This window comes from Ips typographus, linkage group LG9, assembly GCF_016097725.1.
Source record: "Ips typographus isolate SLU linkage group LG9, UJ_Ityp_2.0, whole genome shotgun sequence".
In the NCBI taxonomy this organism is placed as follows: domain Eukaryota; kingdom Metazoa; phylum Arthropoda; class Insecta; order Coleoptera; family Curculionidae; genus Ips; species Ips typographus.
The window spans coordinates 8,983,073-9,005,248 of NC_138430.1; the positions used below are offsets into that span (position 1 = coordinate 8,983,073).

The 22,176-nt window shown below is 34.7% G+C and overlaps 3 protein-coding genes across 17 annotated transcripts in view; all 3 read left to right on the top strand.

Moving 5' to 3' along the window:
- The window catches only part of CadN (neural cadherin), a 209,599-nt gene extending 192,478 nt beyond the window's left edge, over positions 1-17,121 (top strand). For 8 of the 15 annotated variants that reach the window (XM_081986187.1, XM_081986185.1, XM_081986189.1 and 5 more), the window contains 12 exons: positions 349-504; positions 581-817; positions 2,479-2,565; positions 3,021-3,190; positions 3,250-3,623; positions 3,676-3,988; positions 4,976-5,532; positions 8,148-8,337; positions 9,224-9,465; positions 11,905-12,108; positions 12,165-12,329; positions 15,363-17,121. In XM_081986187.1, the coding sequence (XP_081842313.1) occupies positions 349-504; positions 581-817; positions 2,479-2,565; positions 3,021-3,190; positions 3,250-3,623; positions 3,676-3,988; positions 4,976-5,532; positions 8,148-8,337; positions 9,224-9,465; positions 11,905-12,108; positions 12,165-12,329; positions 15,363-15,475 (2,808 nt within the window). In that variant the 3' untranslated portion in view covers positions 15,476-17,121. Of the gene's footprint in view, positions 1-348; positions 505-580; positions 818-2,478; positions 2,566-3,020; positions 3,191-3,249; positions 3,624-3,675; positions 3,989-4,975; positions 5,533-8,147; positions 8,338-9,223; positions 9,466-11,229; positions 11,469-11,904; positions 12,109-12,164; positions 12,330-12,643; positions 12,676-15,362 lie in introns of those variants that run through there. The other 7 variants (XM_081986192.1, XM_081986190.1, XM_081986193.1 and 4 more) reach the window with 4 other exon arrangements.
- A 946-nt stretch (positions 17,122-18,067) lies between these two features.
- Positions 18,068-19,882, top strand: LOC145733415 (protein obstructor-E-like). The gene is made up of 4 exons (XM_081986227.1): positions 18,068-18,228; positions 18,902-19,153; positions 19,212-19,412; positions 19,472-19,882. Exons 1-4 carry the CDS (start codon positions 18,186-18,188, stop codon positions 19,795-19,797), a joined length of 822 nt encoding a protein of 273 aa, XP_081842353.1. The 5' UTR covers positions 18,068-18,185; the 3' UTR covers positions 19,798-19,882.
- Positions 19,883-20,048: 166 nt separating this feature from the next.
- On the top strand, positions 20,049-21,972 carry Prosalpha4 (proteasome alpha4 subunit). Its single transcript, XM_081986228.1, has 3 exons — positions 20,049-20,259; positions 21,177-21,406; positions 21,469-21,972. The coding sequence occupies exons 1-3, from the start codon at positions 20,158-20,160 to the stop codon at positions 21,884-21,886; spliced, it is 750 nt and encodes a 249-aa protein (XP_081842354.1). The 5' UTR covers positions 20,049-20,157; the 3' UTR covers positions 21,887-21,972.
- Positions 21,973-22,176: the final 204 nt, after the last annotated feature.

A 22,176-nucleotide genomic window follows, 5' to 3' on the forward strand; every position in this document is an offset into this window, starting at 1 on the left:
TCGAGTAAGTCATTAATTAGGAAGTTTTTTGTCTTTGAATTTAAGCAACTTTTATATGGATAATTATCTCTTAAAAGGAATTTAATCACTTTTGAAATTGAAATTCCGTATTAATTTAAGATTGCTATTTAAATGTGACAGTTTAGTTTGTAATTAATTTTATAAGACATTTATTATAAGTCAATTTTTGTTCATTTAATTAACATAAAACAAAACCAAAAAAAGTTTTTTCTATTTGAGAGAGATTTAACTAGAATAGTAACTGAGTTAATTAACTAGACAAATTTCCCTCTAGACACGAATATTAAACAAACCGAACCAATTCCAAACTATTTTAATTATTTCCAGGTTTACGATAGAAAACATACCCAAACCGACGTACCTGCGAACGTAACTGTTACCGTAAAAGAGATTCCCCACGAGGCGGTTATCAATTCCGGATCAGTCCGAATAGCGGGCATTACAGATGAGCAATTTATTCGCGTATGGGACTATAAATTACACGTAAGTTTCCACGAAACTGTAAACTTTAAAGCACAGTTTTCTTCCAATCGGTCTAAATGATAATGTTACTTTTCAGGATTTGCCGAAATCGATGGCGGAAAAGTTTCGCGACAAAATAGCCGAACTTTTGAACATTGACCGAGAGAACGTGGACGTGTTCAGTGTTCAATTGCGTAGGAAACATCCTCCAGTTACCGATGTTCGTTTTTCCGCCCACGGTGGTACACCTTACTATAAACCGGTTAGGCTTAATGGAATGGTACTGATGCATCGCGAGGCCATTGAAAGGGCTGTGGGTATTAACATTACCATGGTAAGTGAAGTTTTTCTTTTAAAATTACCAATTTATCGAATTAAGTTAAATTGGAACGATAAAATAACATTCCAGCTCAAACTAATTTAAAGTTAAAGAGTTTACTACTTGTGCTTATATATGATGGGTTCAACGACAAGCAATTTTTCTTAGAAAGTTTGGAAATGATGTACTATATAAAAGGACTGAATTTTTAGGGAAAACTTGTGTTACGACCTTTTGCAATGAAGTGGATTAGTTGTGTAAATATTTCAAGCAGAGCTTGTCTTGTTGATTCTTTAAAATCAACGTAAAGTTATTAAATATAATAATGGTAAATCATCTTGCAGAATCTGAAAAAGACTTAAAAGTTGACCTAAAAATTTAGGTTTAGTTTTCACAAGTTTTATGAAACTGATTTAATTTTAATTTAAACGTCAAGAACGCATAATTTGAACTAGTTGGCTGAACTTTTTTGTTAGAAATTCAACAAATTTAACTTTGTAAATAAACTGAAAATAAGAAAATCTAGCTTAGGATAGACTTTAATAATTTAGTAACTGTTCAGTCATTTTATAGACTGATTAGGAATTCAAGTTTACACCGTTAAGTTTTGTTTTGCAAAATACCTGTTTACGTCTTATACAGAGTGCTAAAATTATTATTAAAACTTAACAAAAAAAAAAAATTAATAAACGTAAATTCGCAAAATTAAAAATGACTTTCATAGCGTGTCTCAGAACTGTAGTGGAGTTTATACTTTGGCGGTTTGAAAAATGGTCAAAACGACTATTAAGGCAACTATACACTCCGAGACGTAGCGAGCATGAAAAGAACGAAAAAATGCGCTTGAAATGAAGGAAAATAATCTCCGGAAGCATAATAATGGAAAATGACGAAGCCCCCGATGATATTAAAAGCGTAAGCGAATAAAAATGTGTAACTATGCGACAAAAAGTATCGTCGTTAAAACGCTTTGGCGACTTCTTTCAATTTAACTTTGTCAGCGTCGAGCTGTTATGAACTAGAGCAAGGAAACCGTTTTTGGCTGCACTGTATCACTTTTTCCTTTGCCGCTCATCCGCTCCTTGTCGCGAATTAATGGTCGTGACAAACGACGTCATTATGTCACATCTCGCAGCCTCCGCATTAGGAATGCTAAAATGTCTTGTCTTTGCTGTTTGAGACTGTTTTGTTTACAGCCAAACTCGGCTCGAGTTTGGGGCCATATTTCTAGTTTAAGGCCTAAAAGCGTATTTGAACGCTTTCTTAATTGCTACTAAACAATGAATAAACGTTTCTCTAAATATAAAAGCAAACATGTTTCAAAACACAAAGATGTTTTTATTAACGAGAACCTAAATAGACCATAAAAGCTTAAACAAAACTTTCAAATGAATACTCTATTCACTAGCTTGTGTCATTTAAAATTGCATACTCCAGCGTCAGTATGTTGGTTTCTATTTATTCCTACAATACTGACATTTTTGATAACTTGATGAATCGGCTTTACATATTTATGCAACCGATCTAACGATAATGTCATTTATCTCCTGGAACGCGAAGCTAAAACACTAAATTGATTTTCTCAGCTTTATACACACACACACACACATCTGACGCTGAATTATTTTCCTTTTTCCGAAGTCAATTTACCTGACAGTTCTATTATTTCGTTTCAGGTCGGTATTGATGAGTGCCTCTACGAAAACCAGATGTGCGAGGGCTCTTGTACGAACACGTTGGATATAAGTGCCTTGCCATACATGGTAAGTACCGGAATCAATTAATATGGGACTTTTTAAATAATGGCCTGTCAGGTCCCGACAGATTGTGAGACGTTTTCACCGGATACGTGAAGGAAACCATGATAATGCGGACCATTTAATATATCGAGGATGTGACAGATTTGATATATTAAAGATTAGCCCAAAAGATGTAGGGCTGGATGATGGAAGGTCATTAAGCTGTCTGATACGGTTTTGGCTTTTTTATTTCGTTTAAACTAAAAAAATTCATACTCCAAGAAATATATCAGTGTTTATTTTAGTTGGACAGCTTAAATTCGCGTTATATCAGGCTTGTTACGTTATACAAACTTCCATCAAAATTATTTTATATGCAATGGTGATTTTTATATTTTAGCCAAGATTTTACATCTGCCACATAATCAAAACTCAATCAAATGTATAATAAAAATTATAATGTTTTACTTTCTTGTAAGGTAAACGCCAACAAAACAGCACTAGTGGGGGTTAGAGTGGACGTAATGGCTGAATGTACTTGTGGTGCTAGAAACTTTTCTAAAGAAGAAAGCTGCAGAAACACGCCTTGCTACAACGGAGGCCGATGCAGTGAAACCAGATTTTCATTAACTTGTTCTTGTCCTGCTGGGTAAAAACTTCCTTTATCACCTCATCCATTGAGTCATTACAAAACCAAACTTGCTACAGGTATAACGGACCTCGTTGTCAACAAACTGCACGAAGCTTCCATGGTAATGGTTGGGCCTGGTATCCCGCTTTGGACATGTGCGATAAAAGCCATTTACACTTCGAGTTTACTACCAGAAAAGATGAAGGTTTATTGCTGTACAACGGACCTATAGTACCTCCCGAAAAGGATGAGATTATGGTGTCTGACTATATTGCTGTGGAACTGGAACGAGGTTATCCACGACTACTGTTGGATTTTGGATCTGGAACTTTAGAATTGAGGGTTAAAACTAAAAAGGCTTTGAATGACGGTGATTGGCATCGACTGGACATATTCTGGGACACTGAAAACGTTAGAATGGTGGTGGACTACTGCAAATCCGCTGATATTGGTGAGACTGGTCAAAACTTTCAGCAAACATATAATTTTATGGTTTGTTACAGCTGAACTGGAAGATGGTACCCCACCAGAATTCGACCATAGCAGTTGTCAAGCGCAAGGGACTATACCACCTTTCAACGAATATTTGAACGTGAATGCTCCGCTACAATTAGGTGGATTGTATGTGGAACAGTTTGATCCGACTCACTACCATTGGCAATACATGCCGGTTGGGAAGAGTTTTGATGGGTGTATACGTAACCTGTTCCACAACTCAAAGTTGTACGACTTGGCTCATCCGGGTTTGTCCAGAAATAGTCAAGCTGGATGTCCACAAACTGAGGAAATGTGCCATAAATCTGATACTACTTCACGGTAAGTATTTGTTGTTCTTATAATGCAGATATTCAGACGTGTGTTTGTTAGAGTTCTTAGAGGAAATCAATCAAGGGTCCTTCACAATTTAAACTGATACACAAAATTTTCTCCATAATGGAATTAAAATTCCTTGTTCAGTTGCTATTTTCCAGGGTCTGAGGTTATAGTCAAAAGTGTCTCCACTCTCTTTAAGTGGAAATTCAAATATTAACCGAAATAGAGTAAAATCCTGCATTTCAGTGAAAGTACTTTTTTCCTTTAGCTCTGTTCTGGTTGATTAATAGCGGTTAAAGTGAAGGGTAAAACCCTTTTCAGACTAAAAGTCAATAGATTGAAATCACCTTATTAAACGACAGATCTTCTGTATCCGTTTAGTCAATCAATTTATTTTCTTTGTATGGTTAGATTTACTCAGTAAATACGTATTTTAATAAAATCACTGACACAATTCAGGCCTTACAAAGTTTTAATAATTGTCAAATCGTAATTAGTAATATACAATAACGGAAATTAAAATATTGAAATCTCTGTAAACTAAACTGATACTGTTACTGGTAAGAGAAGATAATACAAAGTATATTTTTACATGGTTGATTGAAACAGTAATTAAAATTCGTCAATTTTTAACAGACTAATATTAAAAATAATTGAAATCCCTTTGTGCAAATATACACAAAGTAAAAATTTCAATGACACGTGTAAAATGAATATGGTTCATTTCTAGTTTTGTTTTAAATAAACTCTCAACTAATTTATTCCCCGTTTTACGCTGGAATATCTGTAATTGACGGGCTATTTGTTTTTCATCTTTTTTGGTTTAAGTAAAGTAAAATTTAATTTCGATTTAGTTTGCCGAAAGGGTCTAACTAAACTGATTCTGATTGCTTTTGCTAACTGCTGCAAACACACCTTTTTGTATATTAGAAAAACGTTTTTACTGCTAACTGGAATAAGTTTACTTTATTAAAAGGGTTACATTTCTAGATGTTGGGAACATGGAACCTGTGTAGGCAGCATGAACGAAGCAAAATGCCAATGTCATCCAGGTTGGACCGGTCCATCCTGTTCTATTTCGACCATTCCAACCAGCTTCCGGCCTCAATCTTACGTAAAATACGCTCTCAGCTTCGAACCGGACCGTTTTTCCACTCAAATTCAACTCAGATTTCGAACTCGCGAAGTTCACGGTGAACTTTTCCGCGTGTCCGATCAGCACAATCGGGAGTACGCCATTTTGGAGATCAAAGACGCGCGGTTGTACTTTCGGTACAATTTGAACTCGTTGAGGACAGAGGAGAAAGATATTTGGTTGAGTGCGGTACCAGTTGATGATGGACAATGGCACGTGGCACGCGTATCTCGTTACGGAAGTGCGGCAACGTTGGAACTTGATGGTGGCGAAGGAAGGCGATACAACGAAACGTTCAACTATGCGGGTCATCAATGGTTGTTGGTTGACAAGCAGGAGGGAGTGTATGCGGGTGGAAAAGCTGAATACACTGGCGTACGCACTTTTGAAGTTTACGCAGACTATCAGAAAGGTAAGAACCTAAAAGTTCACAGCTGTATGACCTAATTCTTTATTGTCGTCAAGTTGTGCAGACAGATTTAAATTTCAAATTTGCCTGACTCCAAGCTGGTCGGAAATCTTTTTATTAAAATTTTATCTCCCTAATAATAGAAGCTTTAAAATTCTATAGGGTAATAAAACATTGCAGCCCTGACGAAGAAAAAAGGGATTGGAATTTTGTAATAAACAGAATCATCAGCAACTTATAAATGTCTATTTCCAAACCTTCCACGTAGCTCCAGAAATCTTTAAAATGTTTTGTCAATTTTGGAAATAACGATTTTTTATGGAAGACCCATTTATTTATTTTTTGATATTTAAAATAACGGTTTTACTGTGAAGGACGCACTATAAAAAATCTTTTTCATGCTTTCAGTGGTCTGAGATGGTGAAATTAGTGCAAAATCTTCAAATAACACTTTATGATAATTTGCGTCTTTTTTTAAAGCTTTTTCACTTTGAAAATAACGGTTTTTTCTATGGAAGACCCTTCAAAGACTTCTTAAGAACTCTTGCTCATGTTTTCAGTAGTTTAGGACGACGAAATTGGTACAAAATATACAAAATGCAATTTCATAAACTTCCAGACAACTTAAAAAAGTTTTTTCAATTTCAAAATAAAGGTTTAACTGTGCAACACCTCTCAAAGACATCTTAAAGAGAGTTTTCTCAAGTTTTTATTAAACTGGAACTATAGAATGTACATAAAATTACCAAAATACACTTCAAAATAACGGTTTTATATGATCTTTCAAAGACTTTCCTTCACGACCTTAAGAAGGTCCTGCTCATGTTCTTACAGACAATGAATTGAGTACAATATTTTGCAAGTCTTAATTATTTTTCTATGGGAGCAGCTTTAAAAGTTGTTTTTGTTCTTTAGAGTTGATTTTGTGTATATAATTCATGAAATATTGAGAATTATGATTCAACACAGACTGCTACCCAAAATCAACTTCTTGAACAATTTATGGTGTTAATCAACATAATTCTGGCAAATCTAAATTACATGGTCCCATTTCGGTTAAACTGAAACATGAAAACTCCCTAAATCCAAGTGAAATATCACTTACACGATACTTATAAAAAATGCACGTTAATTTAACAAATGGCTTGGGAAGAAACGAGCAATCCTTTATTCCTTTACCCTTTAGCCGAGAGTAAACTGAGTGGTTCGTGACGAAATTACCGCTTAATATTAAATTTCCTACGTTTCGTCCTGCGAATTTGTCATCTGTCTGACGACATTACCCTTTCCATTCTTTCGCAAAAGGGGTTTTTGCTACATTGTGATATGTATCGTAATGGACGTATCGTGTTAACGTGTTTAAGGATCAAAGTTTACCCTTATCAAAGTGTGCACGCCGGAAAGTGGGTGTTAGGGTTAAGCGCATCATAATTTGATTCTTAATACCAAGGAGAATTTCATTTATTATGCATGAAGGATGCTTGCGAATATGTCCTGTTTAAACCAGGCTGAATATCTATGACCAAATTGGTAGTGTCAGTTTTTCCTAAGAACTTAATTTGGCAAAGTATGCATTTGGTCATATATCACAAAATGATATTAAACAGAACCAACCCAAAAAGGCATTCAATATTGATACTAAATGTAAACATAATTAAAATAGTCAAATACAACATTTGCTAGTATTTGAACTAATGAATTAATCAGTTAGGAGAAATGTAAATATTTACAATTTTTCAGTTAACTTATACCTAATTACATTTGCACTAATGTTCATATTTGCTGATTAAGTGAATTTATATTAAATAATTATACGCTGGGGCGTTCGTTATTGACGTTTGGGGCAAATGAAACAAAAAGAGCTAAATTGGGGTTTAGGGTTCATTAAAAGGGCAGTTTCGATTGTTCAATACAGAGGCCCTAAAGTAAAAAATCAGTTTCGTGGGCAGCACAAAGAAGCAATCCCATTTGGCAGCCCTTAAACACTGCAAACGTTCCAGTTAACTGCCGTTGCCCTAATTTTCCTTGCGCTCAGTTCTCCCTTTTGTGTTCCCTGATATCTCTTGTCCCATTCCTATTGTGTTATAATCATTTATTATGGGAATTGTGTTGGAGGCCAAATTGCTCGGGATAAATTTAAATTTATACTAATTCGCTGTATTAGTAAAGCCGTTATGTTCTTAATAGACAGCGAATTCGTGATGCAATCACTTTTATAGTGGCGCTTTGTTGTTAGGATATGCATTCAGAGAACTTCTGGGAAATGATTTTATCACACACATAAATAATAGTTTTGAGCGTTCAAACACTTTAAAGCACTAAATGTTGCAGAAATTGTTCCATCTGACTGTAATAGCTTTTCTGCACCTGATATTTCGGGTCTTTTCCTATTTCCCCTCTCACTATTTATTGCTCAGAGGGTCAGAAAACAGAGTGCCCAACTTAAATTCAATTTTATTCAACAAGGAAATTGCTCTTTTTGTTATACGAGCTAAATTTCTTTTAAACGTTCATTGAAGATGATGATTTTCTTTTCATCAACAAATTACATGTTTAGAAACTTATTAATCAAAAAACTACTTACACCATGGACTTTTGACATCCTTGTAACTTTACAGGATGTTTGGATGATATTCGTCTGGAAGGCAAACATCTCCCACTTCCTCCAGCCATGAACGGAACCCAATGGGGCCAGGCAACCATGGCAAGGAACCTGGATAGAGGTTGCGCCTCTAACAAACCGTGCGCTAACGTTATCTGTCCAGAACCATTCGAGTGTGTCGATCTTTGGAACGATTACGAATGCACGTAAGTATTTCAATTAAACCCAATACAAAAGTGAGAAAACACAGCAAAATTACACTTACATGCACCCTTTTCGTTTACAACGGCACTGAGTATTTTACGTTGGGTTAAGTTTTTTTTTTAAGTTAAGAAATTACATACACGTGTTCCTTAACACTCCCCCACATAAAGAATTAGTTTGGTGACGTGAATTTTTGATGTTTACCTCCAAATTCAGAATTGACTTAAGTTTTTCTTTGTACATAAAAATAGGTTCACTCTAGAAGCCAAACTAATCAATCAGTCTAACTATTTCTGATTTGGAGGTATAAACTTCACAATTAGCATGTTTTTGAGACAGTTTTGCTTTAATTACGATATGGTTTGTTTTATACTTTTTTGTTAACTTTATTTTGCATTTTGTGTGTGATTTAGCCAGAAATTCTAATGATTTTTAGATTAATGAAATTTTCAGTTAGTTTCGGTTTACCATTTTAATTTACAGCATCTATTTTTTAAGACACGACTAACTATACTTATAAACACCAAAACATCATAATATACAAGTCGACAAGACTCAGAAATATTCATTTAATTTAAAAAAATATCAAATTTTGGTGATTGGCTTGACTGTATCTCTCATCCATTGAAACTACAATGTAATACTACATGTAAAATTTTAGAAAATCTTGCTATTCAGACTTGTTGCTCTGAAGAAACAGCTTTCACGCATTTTATGGTTATTTCCCTAAAAAAGGACACTTTTTGTTAAATAACACATATTACTATTGAAAATTAGCTAGAAGAGCCAAAAGTCATTTGAACCTGAGTTCTCTAGAATTGACGAATCATCATTTGACAGACACTTTTACCTACCAGCTGATTACAATTCTTGTTTTGATTGCAACAGTTGTGGTGAGGGTCGAATAATGTCGGCTGACTCAAAAGACTGCACAGACAAAGACGAATGTATCGATCTGCCTTGTCTAAATGGAGGAACCTGCATCAATTTGGAACCCGATCTACGGTACAGATGTAATTGTCCCGATGGTTTTTGGGGCGAGAATTGCGAACTGATACAGGAAGGACAGACTTTGAAATTGTCCATGGGTGCATTGGCGGCCATTTTAGTCTGCCTGTTGATTATATTGAGTGAGCAATTTAGGTTTAGTGGATGTTTAGAATATCAATCCAATATTTTAATGTATTATCAATTTGAATGTTTAGCATGTTGTTGCACGTACAGGCATGTTTATATTATGCACATTGTAGTTAGTACAGGTTTAGACCAGAGAAAACTACTAAATGGAAATTATTCCTTAACTAAGTGGAGTGGCTTGCAAATTCGCTCGAAAATCCGTTTATCCGCAACTTCCAAAGTAACGGAACAGTATTACGAAAACACAATATAGATAATTAAAATTTGAATCACAACTTGCAAACTTTAGCCAACTTCCGGGTCCTAACTGTTTTACAGTTACTCTGCTGCATTGGTTTTGCTTGTTGACAAAATGCGGGTCGCTCCTCGAGTTAAATCTCCTCTAAGTAAGTTAAACACTTTAAGAAAGTTCAACTCTCGCTGCGATATGCAACCCGTATATTACCGCAAAAGTCCAATGTTTGTTTTTCATTTTCCATATGGAAATTGGGTCCCTAATGTGTGGGTCATAAATCAAATCGTAATTTGATTAACCCGCTTGGAAAAACATAAATTTTCGATCGTCATCAAATATTCGATTCAATTTCAAATGGTCAATCCCGGGAAAATTAATAATGAATTTGTAATATGCGAGGTGATATTTTCTAGCTGTCACAATGAATTTCACCATCATTCATTAACCATGAAAATACGGAATTTTAATTTGTACCACTGTCACAGTGGTAATTGTTTACGTTCCCTATTTCACCAATTTTTAATAGCGTTAGAACATAATGTCCTGAAGGATAGGGATAGGTTTAGGCCTGATGGACATTATACTCTCCCTAAGGCCTGTGGTGTATACATAACGGACAGAGAAACATAGGTAATTGCATGCGCGGGAAAAAGACAGAAAACGAAAAAATTATCAAGTAGGCCATATTTTTAGCGCGCTGTTGCCAAACGCCGTAAGTATTCAATACCCTCGACAAACTTACTAACGGCATTTGGCAACAGCGCGCTAAAAATATGGCCTACTTGATATTTTTTTTGTTTTCTGTCTTTCTCCCGCGCATGCAATTACCTACGTTTCTCTGTTCGTTACACGGTTTTCCTATGGTCGCTTTTGGATTTACCACACCTTTATAATGTTTTATGTTTCACCTAATTAAGCAATTATTTACTATTTCTGGCATTGAAAAAGTAAGGTATACCGTTCCGGTATGTTGTTTACTGTTTATTTTATCTGAATGTTGTGACTTTGATAGTCCTGTCAGTCAGTGAAAATGGCAAAGGCTGGACGAAATTTTTCTAACCTAAAAAAGTCCAGAACATCCTAAGGTAGGGAATACGTAGTTTTTATGGAATGAAATAATAAAAATGCCATTGTTAATATTAAAAAAGCTTTCAGGGCGTTATGATAATGCCCTCAGGTTGTTATAAACACTATAGCCTACAGCGTTTCCAAGGTATTTATTCATAACGTATAGGGGAAACATAAAAATTAATTGGCTTATTAGGGCTCTAATTCTTGAAAGCAGAGATCAGGACTCTCCAGAGAAGTTTTGATAGAATGTGGCAGAAGAAGTTAAGGTTTTTGTCACATTTTGCATATTTTTCTCTTGGTAACTCCTTCCTCTCATTTTAAGAATATGCACCCAGAAGGTCATAGGGACAATTACAATTACAATTTTAGTCCTCATCTAAAATACTCAGTGTCCTAAAAGGGTGTATAAATAACCGTTTAAGGTAAGTACTGATTTGGGGCATGTTTCTAGCTGTCGGACAGGTTATAAGCTGCACGATCGACAATGCGTAAACATAAACGAATGCCATTGGTCGCCTTGCATTAACGGAGGACGATGCATTGACCATAATCCCCCTTTGAGATATGAGTGTGTATGCCCTATAGGGCACACCGGACTAAATTGCGAACTTGAGCTGGCTTCGGCCGGGGCCATTATGCCTTCCAAGGATTTCATTTTGACTGTAATCGGGTGTTTATTGGCACTGATGGGTATGTATGTTGTAATTCTGTTTAGCACGAGTATACCAGAAAAAAAAAGATAGTAAACATTGTAAACGTTAATTAAAAATCTCCCAACGAAGGCGATTTTACACCAGATTTCTCTCTTTCGAAAAATCCCAGTTTTAATTAAATCCTGAAAAACCTGACTGGGTGAACGATTTAAATAAAAGCCGCAACAAGGAAAATTGATTAAACTAAATAGAAAAGTAATTCTTTGAACAAGTTGTTTTGCTTTACCTCTCGCTCGTTTTGTTTATCCAAGTTCACTTATTTACGAGGAAACTTTCGAACAAAAGCCTTTATTGTTGGGTCAAAAATGCAAGTTTATTGATAAAGAAATAGAACTTAGTTTTAAATAAGTATTATTCTGCATGTACAATAGTTCGCAAATGGAGCGTTTAACTAAATGAAAATTTGTCTACAGTATTGGTTTTGGTATTTGTGGTCTACAATCGTCGCCGAGAGGCTCACATCAAATACCCAGGCCCTGACGATGATGTTAGAGAAAACATCATCAACTACGACGACGAAGGAGGTGGCGAAGACGATATGACCGCCTTTGACATCACCCCCTTGCAGATTCCAATCAACGGACCCCATCCGGAATATGACCCTAACAAGCTTGGATGTACGTCATCTATACCATTTTAAATGTAATTTTGACAATTTGATTTTAATGAACAGTTTCCATGCTGATTCCCGGACAAGAACCCAACGTCGGTAATTTCATTGAGGAGCACAAGAAACGTGCAGATTGCGACCCAAATGCGCCTCCTTTTGATGATTTGAGGAATTATGCGTATGAAGGTGGTGGCAGTACTGCAGGTTCTCTCAGCTCTTTAGCATCGGGTACGTGTGTTTGTAAAGCGTTATGTACTTTGAACTGATTTTTCAAAGTTGTTGCTTGGCCTACACTGTAGTGTTGTTATCGAGTTGTTGTTTGCTGAAAAGTTGTCAGATAATAATCAGCAATTCTGCAAGTTATTAATACAATTTTTTTATTGTGTTAAATCTCGATAGCTACACTACATTTCAAAGTTAAACATTATTTATAACTTACTGTACAAAATTAAAAAGTGAACCGTTTTCATGTTTGGCTCCTTTAAATTTACAACGTAGTGTGGCAATATTTTGACATTTTTTTTTTTATTAACTGTTGGCAGACGGCAGTAACTCCTATATGGCATAAGAACAAGTATGTTGATTAGATGAACGCCTTCAGCTTTTTATGTTTTCTCTAAATTTTTGTTTGTTTTGAATGCAATTGTGTTATGTAACAGGCCCTTGACACGCATACCTTTTTAGAAACCGGTCCTTGTTGATGAGTATTTAATGTGATTTATTATTATTACACTTGTTCTTCACAACTTTCACTGCCAAAATGCTCCTCAATAAGCTAACTGGTTTAAGCACTAATTTCAGAAACTGGCAATTTACTTAAGTATTACTATTTATATGTTGTGTACATTTCTATGTAAATAATTTCGTTGTGATTACAACCAACATTTCTTTACAAACAAATTATAATCTTGCTTGACTATATGTTTTTAATGAAATTTTGCATGAAAATAAGAAAAGCCCTACTTTTCAAAAATTTTTAATCATGGAGGCAAGTTTTCCTACAAAGTTTTAATTGAACAATAGGTTGGTAATTAACACTGTTTAGCAAATGCACCTAAATTAAATTAGTTCATTATAAGCTCACTAACAGACAACAGACAGCTTTTTAATTCAATAAAATACAGTTAAATTACTTTTTAAAGTGAATGTGTTATGTTAAGCAAGTTTGCTAGATTTACAGCTTTATAGACGCAATTTTGACTGGAATGACAGTTGTGTCAACCACGAATGACAGTGACAGTGTTCATCAAACGTCAATCGTTGCAAAACCACGTTCATGGAGGTGTAAAACATGATTAGATTACTGCTCATTTATTCGGTCTTTTTTCATTTAACTTTCATTGTTTTGCAGTTTTATGGACGTCATTTTGATAGCTGTCACAGAAATGTCAGATTAAATTACAGGTCAAACAAAATATCCAGCTTTAAATACGACCATGGAGGTGTAAAATACAGTTAAATTACTTTTTAAATTGACTGTGTATGTTATGCAAGTTTGCTAGTTTTACAGCTTTATGGACGTAATTTTGACAGTTGACATTGTAATATTAGTCTATTAATGTGTCAAATAAGCTCTATTCTAGCAAAAAAATAGTCGAACCAGGCTCATGGAGGTGTAAAACACATTTAATTTGCTTTTTCAAGGGAATGTGTTATGTTCAGCAAGTTTGCTAGTTTTACAGCTTCATGGACGTCATTTTGACAGCTGTCACTGAAATGTCAAATGCCTGACATGTCAAATAAGATATCTAGCTTTAGATACGACCATGGAGGTATAAAATACAGTTAAATTTAAATTTAAAATGATTCTGTAAACTTTTAAGCAATTTTTAGTTTTACAGCTTTATGGATGTCATTTTGACAGTTGACATTGTAATATTAGTTTATTAATGTGTCAAATAAGTTCTATTCTAGCAAAAAAACAGTCGAACCAGGCTCATGGAGGTGTAAAACACAGTTAAATTGCTTTTTCAAGGGAATGTGTTATGTTAAGCAAGTTTGATAGTTTTACACTATAATGGGCGTCATTTGGACAGCTGTCACTGAAATATCAGATTGAATTACATGTCAAACAAAATATCCAGCTTTAAATACGACCATGGAGGTGTAAAATACAGTTAAACTACTTTTTAAAATGACTGTGATATGTTAAGCAAGTGATAGTTTTACAGCATCATGGAGCGAGTTTTGACAGTTGACAGTTTAATATTGATTTACTAGTATGTCAAATAAACCACTATTTAGCAAAAAACAGCCAAATCATCCCCATGGAGGTGTAAAACACTGCTAGATCAGTTTTAACTCAATCTGTTGTTTTCCAATTAAATTGTATAGCTTTACAGCGCTATGGAGCGGATTTTGACAATTAACACGGTAATGTCGATTTACTGATACGTCAACTAACTCATACTACTGCAAAAACACGCTCATGGAGGTATAAAACCGATGAGAACAACTAAAATGCCCGAAAGTCGTTAAGGCTCAAATTAGCTTGAAAAAACTTGAAATTTCAATGGGATTTCCCTTAGCAAAGCGGGTAAATAAGAAGCAAAAATCGCCTTTATGGACGGAAAAATGAACCTTTCAATAGGTAGGAGAAAAATCATATTTCTTAAGGGGGGCACCATATGAATGCGTACATCCCAGTAAATATGATTTCCAGTAAATTTAACCTAACCTAACTTGTAGTGAATCACAATTCTTTTCTTGCGCACCCTGTATATGGAAGCAAAAATGGTCCTGAAAGCTTACAGTGTTGGGTTGGAACATTTTTGGTCTCATGCAATTTGTTTGTAACTTTTACCGTTTTCGAGTTATTTAGGAAAAACTGGTTTAGTGCAACAAATCTTTAAATCCGTTAAAAATGTGGTCTGAAATTTGAACATTGTTTAAAGGATAGTTAGGACAAATCTTGCTTCTAATTCACCATCTTTTTGCAGAAGAGTTTCTTCAGTTGTAAGGTGTTAAAATAGTAATCTATGTTAAAGTAACAATTGCATTAAAAGAATCTTTTTGGTGGTATTTTTCGCATGCGTTGTTGATAAAAATGCTAAATGTACATTTCCAAACATTGTTCCTGTTTAATGTTGTATGTAAATAAACTTAGCATGATTGTTTGGACCGAACTAATGGTGTAAAACCTTTGATTTCCAATGTCGCTGACAGCACCATACTTTTATAGCTTTTTTTCTGTTACAAGACACAATTGAAGAGACAGCTACATCAATTTTAAAATTTAATTATTTTCTCTGTCTATTACAGGTACAGACGATGAACAACAAGACTATGGATATTTGGATGCGTGGGGTCCTCGTTTCGACAAATTGGCCGATATGTACACCGCACCAGGTGAAGAGACTGAGCTCGAGGAATAACTTTTACCTAAATAAATCCTCATCCATACCAAAGAAACTTAAACTTAAGCTCTTACCATGATAATTACGGTATTTTGTTATTGGCTAAATGTTCTAGAGAATACCTATTTGTACACCTTCTATTAATAACAACCTGGTAATAACCGTATTTCTTAAGCACGTTTTACGTTTATTTTTTATCAATAAGACTGCCCTATGTAATTCTCCAAGCCCACCATCGTTTTTAGGGTCACTTTTTTACATTCATGCAATATTAACAATTAAAACCATCAAAAATTGTACAACGAAACTAACTCACACATATTCCTCATGACAATACATTAGAAGTTGTTTTTAGAGATTTTCAGGTTTTAGTAACGTTACTGTAAGTTAAGGTGTCTAAGTGGAAATGTAAAAAAGTTTCCCCCATTGAAACATATATGGGTTTTTTTTTTAAATGTTTTACAGTTTTTATTAAAATCACTGTTGATGTAGGTATGTAATTTATTTCTAAGCTGTAACATGATTTTAACGAAAACTTTCCTAAACTCTTCTAAACTAAACCAGGTTTACCAAAAAATAATTCAATGCCACTATGCAATATCGCTTATTCATGCCAGTACTTCTTATAACTTATTTACGTAGCACAGTCACACAGATTTTAGCGAGAAATATAATACAGGTTATTATAGTATTTAGGGAAATCACTGTGAATGTTTGTTAAATGCGATTTAAGCTGGACAAAAAGTTTTTTGTCTGGTTTAACAATCGCAGTGTACGCATACAAGTGTACATAGATGCATCTAAAGAAAATCACACGACTTTTATATTTACCGCACTGTATGTTGCCATAATAATATGTTAATCTAACTTATTATAGGTTAAGTTTAAGTGGAATACTCATTATATATAGTTTATTGTCATAGAAGTTTTTCTGATTTATTTGCACCAGATTGGAAGTTGTTTTCCAGTTGTTATTTATACACACACACACACACTGCTCTGTCCATTTCTTGTGAAAGACTGACGTCAATTTTACCGATAATATTACAAATTTGACGTTAAATAAGCTTTTAGAGCAAACTAATTATTTTAACAGATTTAAAGCCAGTTTTACAGCTAAGCATTTCTCTAAAAGTTGAAATTTCACTTGGGTGATTTTAATTTTGTAGGTATATGTATATAGGAGATGAGACTGTAAGAATGTGAAGGATGTATGAGTCGTGCCAATATTATCTAATATAATTGTAACAGAAACTGAATGCTAAATAAAAAATATTATAAAGTTAAATGTTCGCACTCGCGTGGTTCATTACGAGTTGTGCATTTATTCTCAACGTTCGTCTGTCTTATGATTAGTCCCTCACCAATGTTCATTCAAAAATTCACTGTAGACAAAACTCGATTAATAACTCTTCTAAAAAAAAAATGCTAGTCTGTTAATTATTATAAGAGTTTTTAATAGAGCAAGTACATAATGTATACATTCACACTTTGTAAATTTTCATTTATTTTCGGGTAGTATGATCATTTTCGTTGAGTGGTAATCTAGTTCGTGAGTTCTTAATTTTTGTTAAGAATTCGCTTTTAGATAAATTACGTATCTGTGTAAAGTAAGATTTGGTTTTGACATTTTTTTATTTCAATAAAATTACATAGAAATTACATTGTGGTGCTTTATTTTTCATGACATAATCTAATTAAGCTCCTGTTCTGTTATTTTATTAGACAAAGATTGATAACACGATCTAGTACCAATTATTGTCACTGTTTGAGGATTCAATAAATGTCAGGTTATTTCTAAAAAGTGCCAGAGAGTCTAAAAGCTTTCCATAACTGTTTTAAATCTGCTCAGATAACAGGGCAGCCATCCAAGCACTCAGTGAAGGTAAGCTCCCGGCTGGTGCTGGAATGAAAAACCATCCTCGAGACACTCTCGTTGGAAAATAACATCCGCCTCATCTGGGTGCCAGGACATTCTGATGTTCCTGACAATGAGAAGTCTCTCATTTCTTATGGCAAAAAGGGTTAAGACAGCGACTTATTTCAAGCAAATTTGAACCACATTGACCTGATGTTTTTGTTTTTATTAAAGCTTTTTGATCATTACCTGCATGAAATGAAATATTTAAAGCTTCTGAGGACGACTTTTGGAGCAATCTGCTGAAATATCAAAATCTTGATTTTTTTTAGAAAAAACATGATTTCCTAAGTTATTTATTAAAAAAAAAGCATTATGATCTATTTTCGCTTGTTACAGTCTCTGATTCCTTATGGAAAAAAAGGGTTAAGCTAGCAAATTTGAACCACATTGGCCTGATGTTTTGCTAGACACTATTTGCTCCAGTCAACCAAATTCAATTTTATCGACAATCTAAATGTGGGCAATCGGAAATCAATTTCCGACCAAAGACCCTGGTGTTTTTAATAACCCAGTTGACCATGGTTTACCCTTGAACAATTTCAGTTGCACACATAAACTCTTTTAAAATAACATCCATTCTCTGGTTTATGCCATTTCTGTAAATGTCATAATAAAGAAAATCGATTAAGAATACTACTGGAAGTTTTAAGCGTGAATTTATAGGTAATTACACTTGTGAACAAACAGTAAATGAGGAATCATTTCTTCGTGCATATGTCAGTGAAGGTCAGACCGCATACTTGAATAGCAAGTTCTTTCTTTATAACCGCTTGGCACTTCTGCGTGCCCACCAGTCACAGTTTAGTCATGAATAAGTTACGGTGTACAGTTTGGATTTTAGCTTTAGTTGGTAAGTATTTGTTGTAGTACGTCATATTTACTTAAGTTCAAAAATAATGTCAGGCACTGTTTCCACATTACAGTAATTTTTTTTTTGTTTCGTTGAATTATATTAGAAATGTGTGGCACAACTTTCGATGTAATCAAATTAACATATTACTTCAGGTAGTATAGTGAAAGTGTACACATTCGTGAAATATGCTTGGTAAAAACTCGTATTTTACGATCAAAAGATCTAATAATAAGACTTTCTAAATATGGTGCTATTTCATCGTATTTGTTGCAAACAAACATGCAAATTTATTATTCAATAAGAAAATTCTGAGATATTTTATTAGTGGGTAAAATTACTCCTATACGTATATTTATATTACACTGAAAACTCCGTAATGCAGTTCCTAAACAAACTCGTACACTGTATTAGGACAATCTTGTAACTGATGTAACTTATACCTCCACATATGCAGCACAATGATGGATAGTTGAGATTTAGGCAAATGCTGGACATATTATGTATTCTCAGTAGTACTTGAACTTTAATAAGATTTCCATGTAAATTTTCGGAAATTTCTCAAGGTTTAAATTGATAATATTGACCTTTAAAGCGTAATTAACGTTGCAACAATGGTCGTTTTTGATTACAACTTTCACAAAACGCCGTTTACAATATAAACATTTTTTAGCAAGTTGCAGTGCAGCCTCGTCTAGGAAATCGTCCAATCGAGAACCGGATGACGCTTTAACGTCGGACGAGTGTCCGGAACCCAACGGGTACTTTGCGGACGCCGAACAATGCGACAAGTTCTACCAATGTGTAGATGGTGCCATTACTGAAAAACTTTGTCCCGATGGGATGGTTTTCAATGACTACAGTACTGAATACGAGAAATGCGATTTGCCTTTTAATATTGATTGCAGTGCCAGACCAAAATTACGTAGGTTTGTTAGAAAAATGTTAATTTGCAATTTCTAGTAGTTTTGTCAATAATGCAGAAGAACCACAACCAACCGAACACTGTCCAAGGAAAAACGGTTATTTCGCACACGAACAAAAAAACATTTGCGACAAATTCTATTATTGCGTTGATGGTAAATTCAACATGATCATCTGCCCTAACGGTTTGGTTTACAACGAAAACGCAGGAATTTGTTCCTGGCCTGACGAAGCAAAAAGGAAAGGATGCAGCTCAGAAGGTCATTATCTGCTTTAAACTCATATTAACTTTCTAAACCTGCATTAATTAACCTTTTAGACGTGTTTCAATTCGACTGTCCCAAAGTGAACGAGTCGATAGGCCTGAGCCATCCAAGATATGCCGACCCTGAGGATTGTCAATTCTTCTACGTGTGTATCAATGGGGATACGCCCAGAAGGAATGGATGTAAACTTGGTCAAGTGTTTAATGATGTTAGTAAAAACTGCGAATGGGCGAGAAATGTGCCAGAATGTGCTGACTGGTACAAAGGTCGTTTAACTGAGGATCAGTTGAAAGAACTGGAGAACCCAACGACACCAAAGCCGAAAGCCACCAAAGTGTCTAAGAGGAGGAATCGGCCTCGTCCTCAGCCTGAAGAGTAAAACTTGTAGAATTAATTAATTTAAAGGCCAAAAATTGATAAATAAAACGTTACTGTTAAACAACAATAGATAACTCTGAAGATTCTATCTATCCTTTAATCCCCATTAGTTTGATAGGCAACCCAAAATACACGCAAAACATCACCATATTGAAAATAATGGCCGATAATGGTGTATTATTCATGTTTTGTTAACTGTCATCTATCTTCAAACTGTCACTTACATCAACAATGTCACTTTATTGCAAGTCGTCAAGTTAACAAGCAAAATATTTTGTGAGGTTAGGATTCGGCAAGTTTTCACTTTAAATTACTCAGCTTTTTCTCAAAATTTTAGAGAAAAACTAAAGATTTTCCAAACATGTCCGCTAGATACGATCGTGCTATTACCGTGTTTTCGCCAGATGGTCACTTATTGCAAGTGGAGTATGCACAGGAGGCCGTACGGAAGGGATCCACAGCGGTAAAGATTCTTGTTACTATTTTCTGTTGTACTTTACCATTTTATCCTCAATTTCGTTGTAATTTAAGCCCTACGTATAATATGTAGTAAAGCTTAAATTTAAATGAGTAAATAAAAGGGGAAAAAGACTTTCTCCAGTGTTGCACCCATCAAGGAATAAAGTGTACAAAACACAGGTCTCCATGTAGATTGTATTTTAAGGCAGCAAAGATGTGTATTTGAGTTTGAGTCTTTAGTTTTTGTTTTTTTTAAATTGCTATCTTTATTATCCTAGTAAGTTCAATTGGTTTCATAATACTTTCATGATCAAAAACCTAAAAAACCCTCACTAGGATACAATTCAAAATTGTCAATACTCTTGATCTTCTTTGGATGAGATATCAGAATTTAAAGATCCAAAAGTGGTAGAAATAGTATTCTGAGTATTATTCATAGTGTTCCCAATAATTAATAAGTCACCAATAAATCATGAATTACCTAACAAACCTACTTTAAGTCTATTATTAAGTTTAATGATGTTCTGAACTGTAAGATTTTCAAATTTTTGAGTACCAAAACCACTGTGTCAAATGACCTAACATTTTTTGTTTACTCATTTTTTAGATGGTTTAATAAGCCCTGACATACCAAATTTAGCTTTTGAAAGTTTCAAATAAAAGGAAAACAGAATGTAAGATCAATTTTGCAATAGCTAGTTACATGGTACTGCCAATACATTTTTTTGTTTTTTAGCAGACATTTAGAAGGAGAAGAAGATTTGTATAATCATGTCTATAAGGTTCTGATATGTATTTTGTAGTTCCTCTTTCAACTGTCTCTTTGTTCCTTAATAAAATTTGGACAAATATTCAAAATCTCCCTAGTTTTCACACAACCTGTATTATATTATAGCTGATTGATATTAATCCATCTTTCAGGTGGGAGTTCGCGGTGCAAATGCTGTAGTTTTAGGGGTTGAAAAGAAATCCGTTGCCAAATTGCAGGAAGAACGTACCGTACGGAAAATATGCCTTTTGGACGATCACGTTGTTATGGCTTTTGCCGGATTGACTGCCGACGCCCGTATTCTGATTAACAGAGCACAAATCGAGTGTCAGAGCCATAAACTTACCGTTGAAGATCCAGTTACTTTAGAATACATTACCAGGTAAATTACATCTTTCCTGTCATTAAAAAATGAATGTTTCACCCTGTATGTTAAATTTTCAGATACATTGCTAGTTTAAAACAAAAATACACTCAAAGTAACGGTAGACGTCCTTTCGGTATTTCGTGCCTGATTGGCGGATTTGACTATGATGGTACCCCCCATTTGTACCAGACCGAACCGTCCGGGATTTATTACGAGTGGAAGGCAAACGCCACTGGACGTTCCGCCAAAACTGTCAGGGAATTCCTGGAGAAGTATTACACGGCTGAGGAGGTGTCGAGCGAGAAGGGGACTGTTAAGCTGGCAATTCGTGCCCTACTGGAAGTGGTCCAGTCGGGGCAGAAAAATCTGGAAATTGCCGTGATGCGACACGGCGAACCGTTGCAAATGTTGGATGGAGAAACCATTGAAAAATATGTAAACGAAATTGAGAAGGAGAAAGAAGAGGAGGCCGAAAAGAAGAAACCAAAGAAGTGAAGTGGTTTAGCCTTTATACGGTTTTATAATATTCATTTTGGGTTAAGTTATATCGTCTTTTTTTGCATTAAATTAGGTCATTTTTACTTTGATGTTTGTTTTTTTTTGTTTTTTCACTATTTTTAAAAAAAGTGCCACTGGACTTAGCTTTAAAAACAAAATAGCTGCCACTTGAAACAATTGCGATGTATCACAATATAACAATCAAAATATTTACGTCCCCTGTGAATAAAGTACACACCTGCTATCAAAAACAGAAAAAATTCAATAACAAAACCGTTTAAACCAAA

Excerpts from the sequence above, each read along its gene's own strand:
- Prosalpha4 (XM_081986228.1), top strand. The coding sequence starts at position 20,158 with ATGTCCGCTAGATACGATCGTGCTATTACCGTGTTTTCGCCAGATGGT. Across the intron at positions 20,260-21,176 it reads TACGGAAGGGATCCACAGCG|GTGGGAGTTCGCGGTGCAAA; the intron begins GTAAAGATTCTT and ends TCCATCTTTCAG. Across the intron at positions 21,407-21,468 it reads ACTTTAGAATACATTACCAG|ATACATTGCTAGTTTAAAAC; the intron begins GTAAATTACATC and ends TTAAATTTTCAG.
- LOC145733415 (XM_081986227.1), top strand. The coding sequence starts at position 18,186 with ATGAATAAGTTACGGTGTACAGTTTGGATTTTAGCTTTAGTTG. Across the intron at positions 19,154-19,211 it reads CAGTGCCAGACCAAAATTAC|AAGAACCACAACCAACCGAA; the intron begins GTAGGTTTGTTA and ends TCAATAATGCAG. Across the intron at positions 19,413-19,471 it reads GAAAGGATGCAGCTCAGAAG|ACGTGTTTCAATTCGACTGT; the intron begins GTCATTATCTGC and ends TTAACCTTTTAG.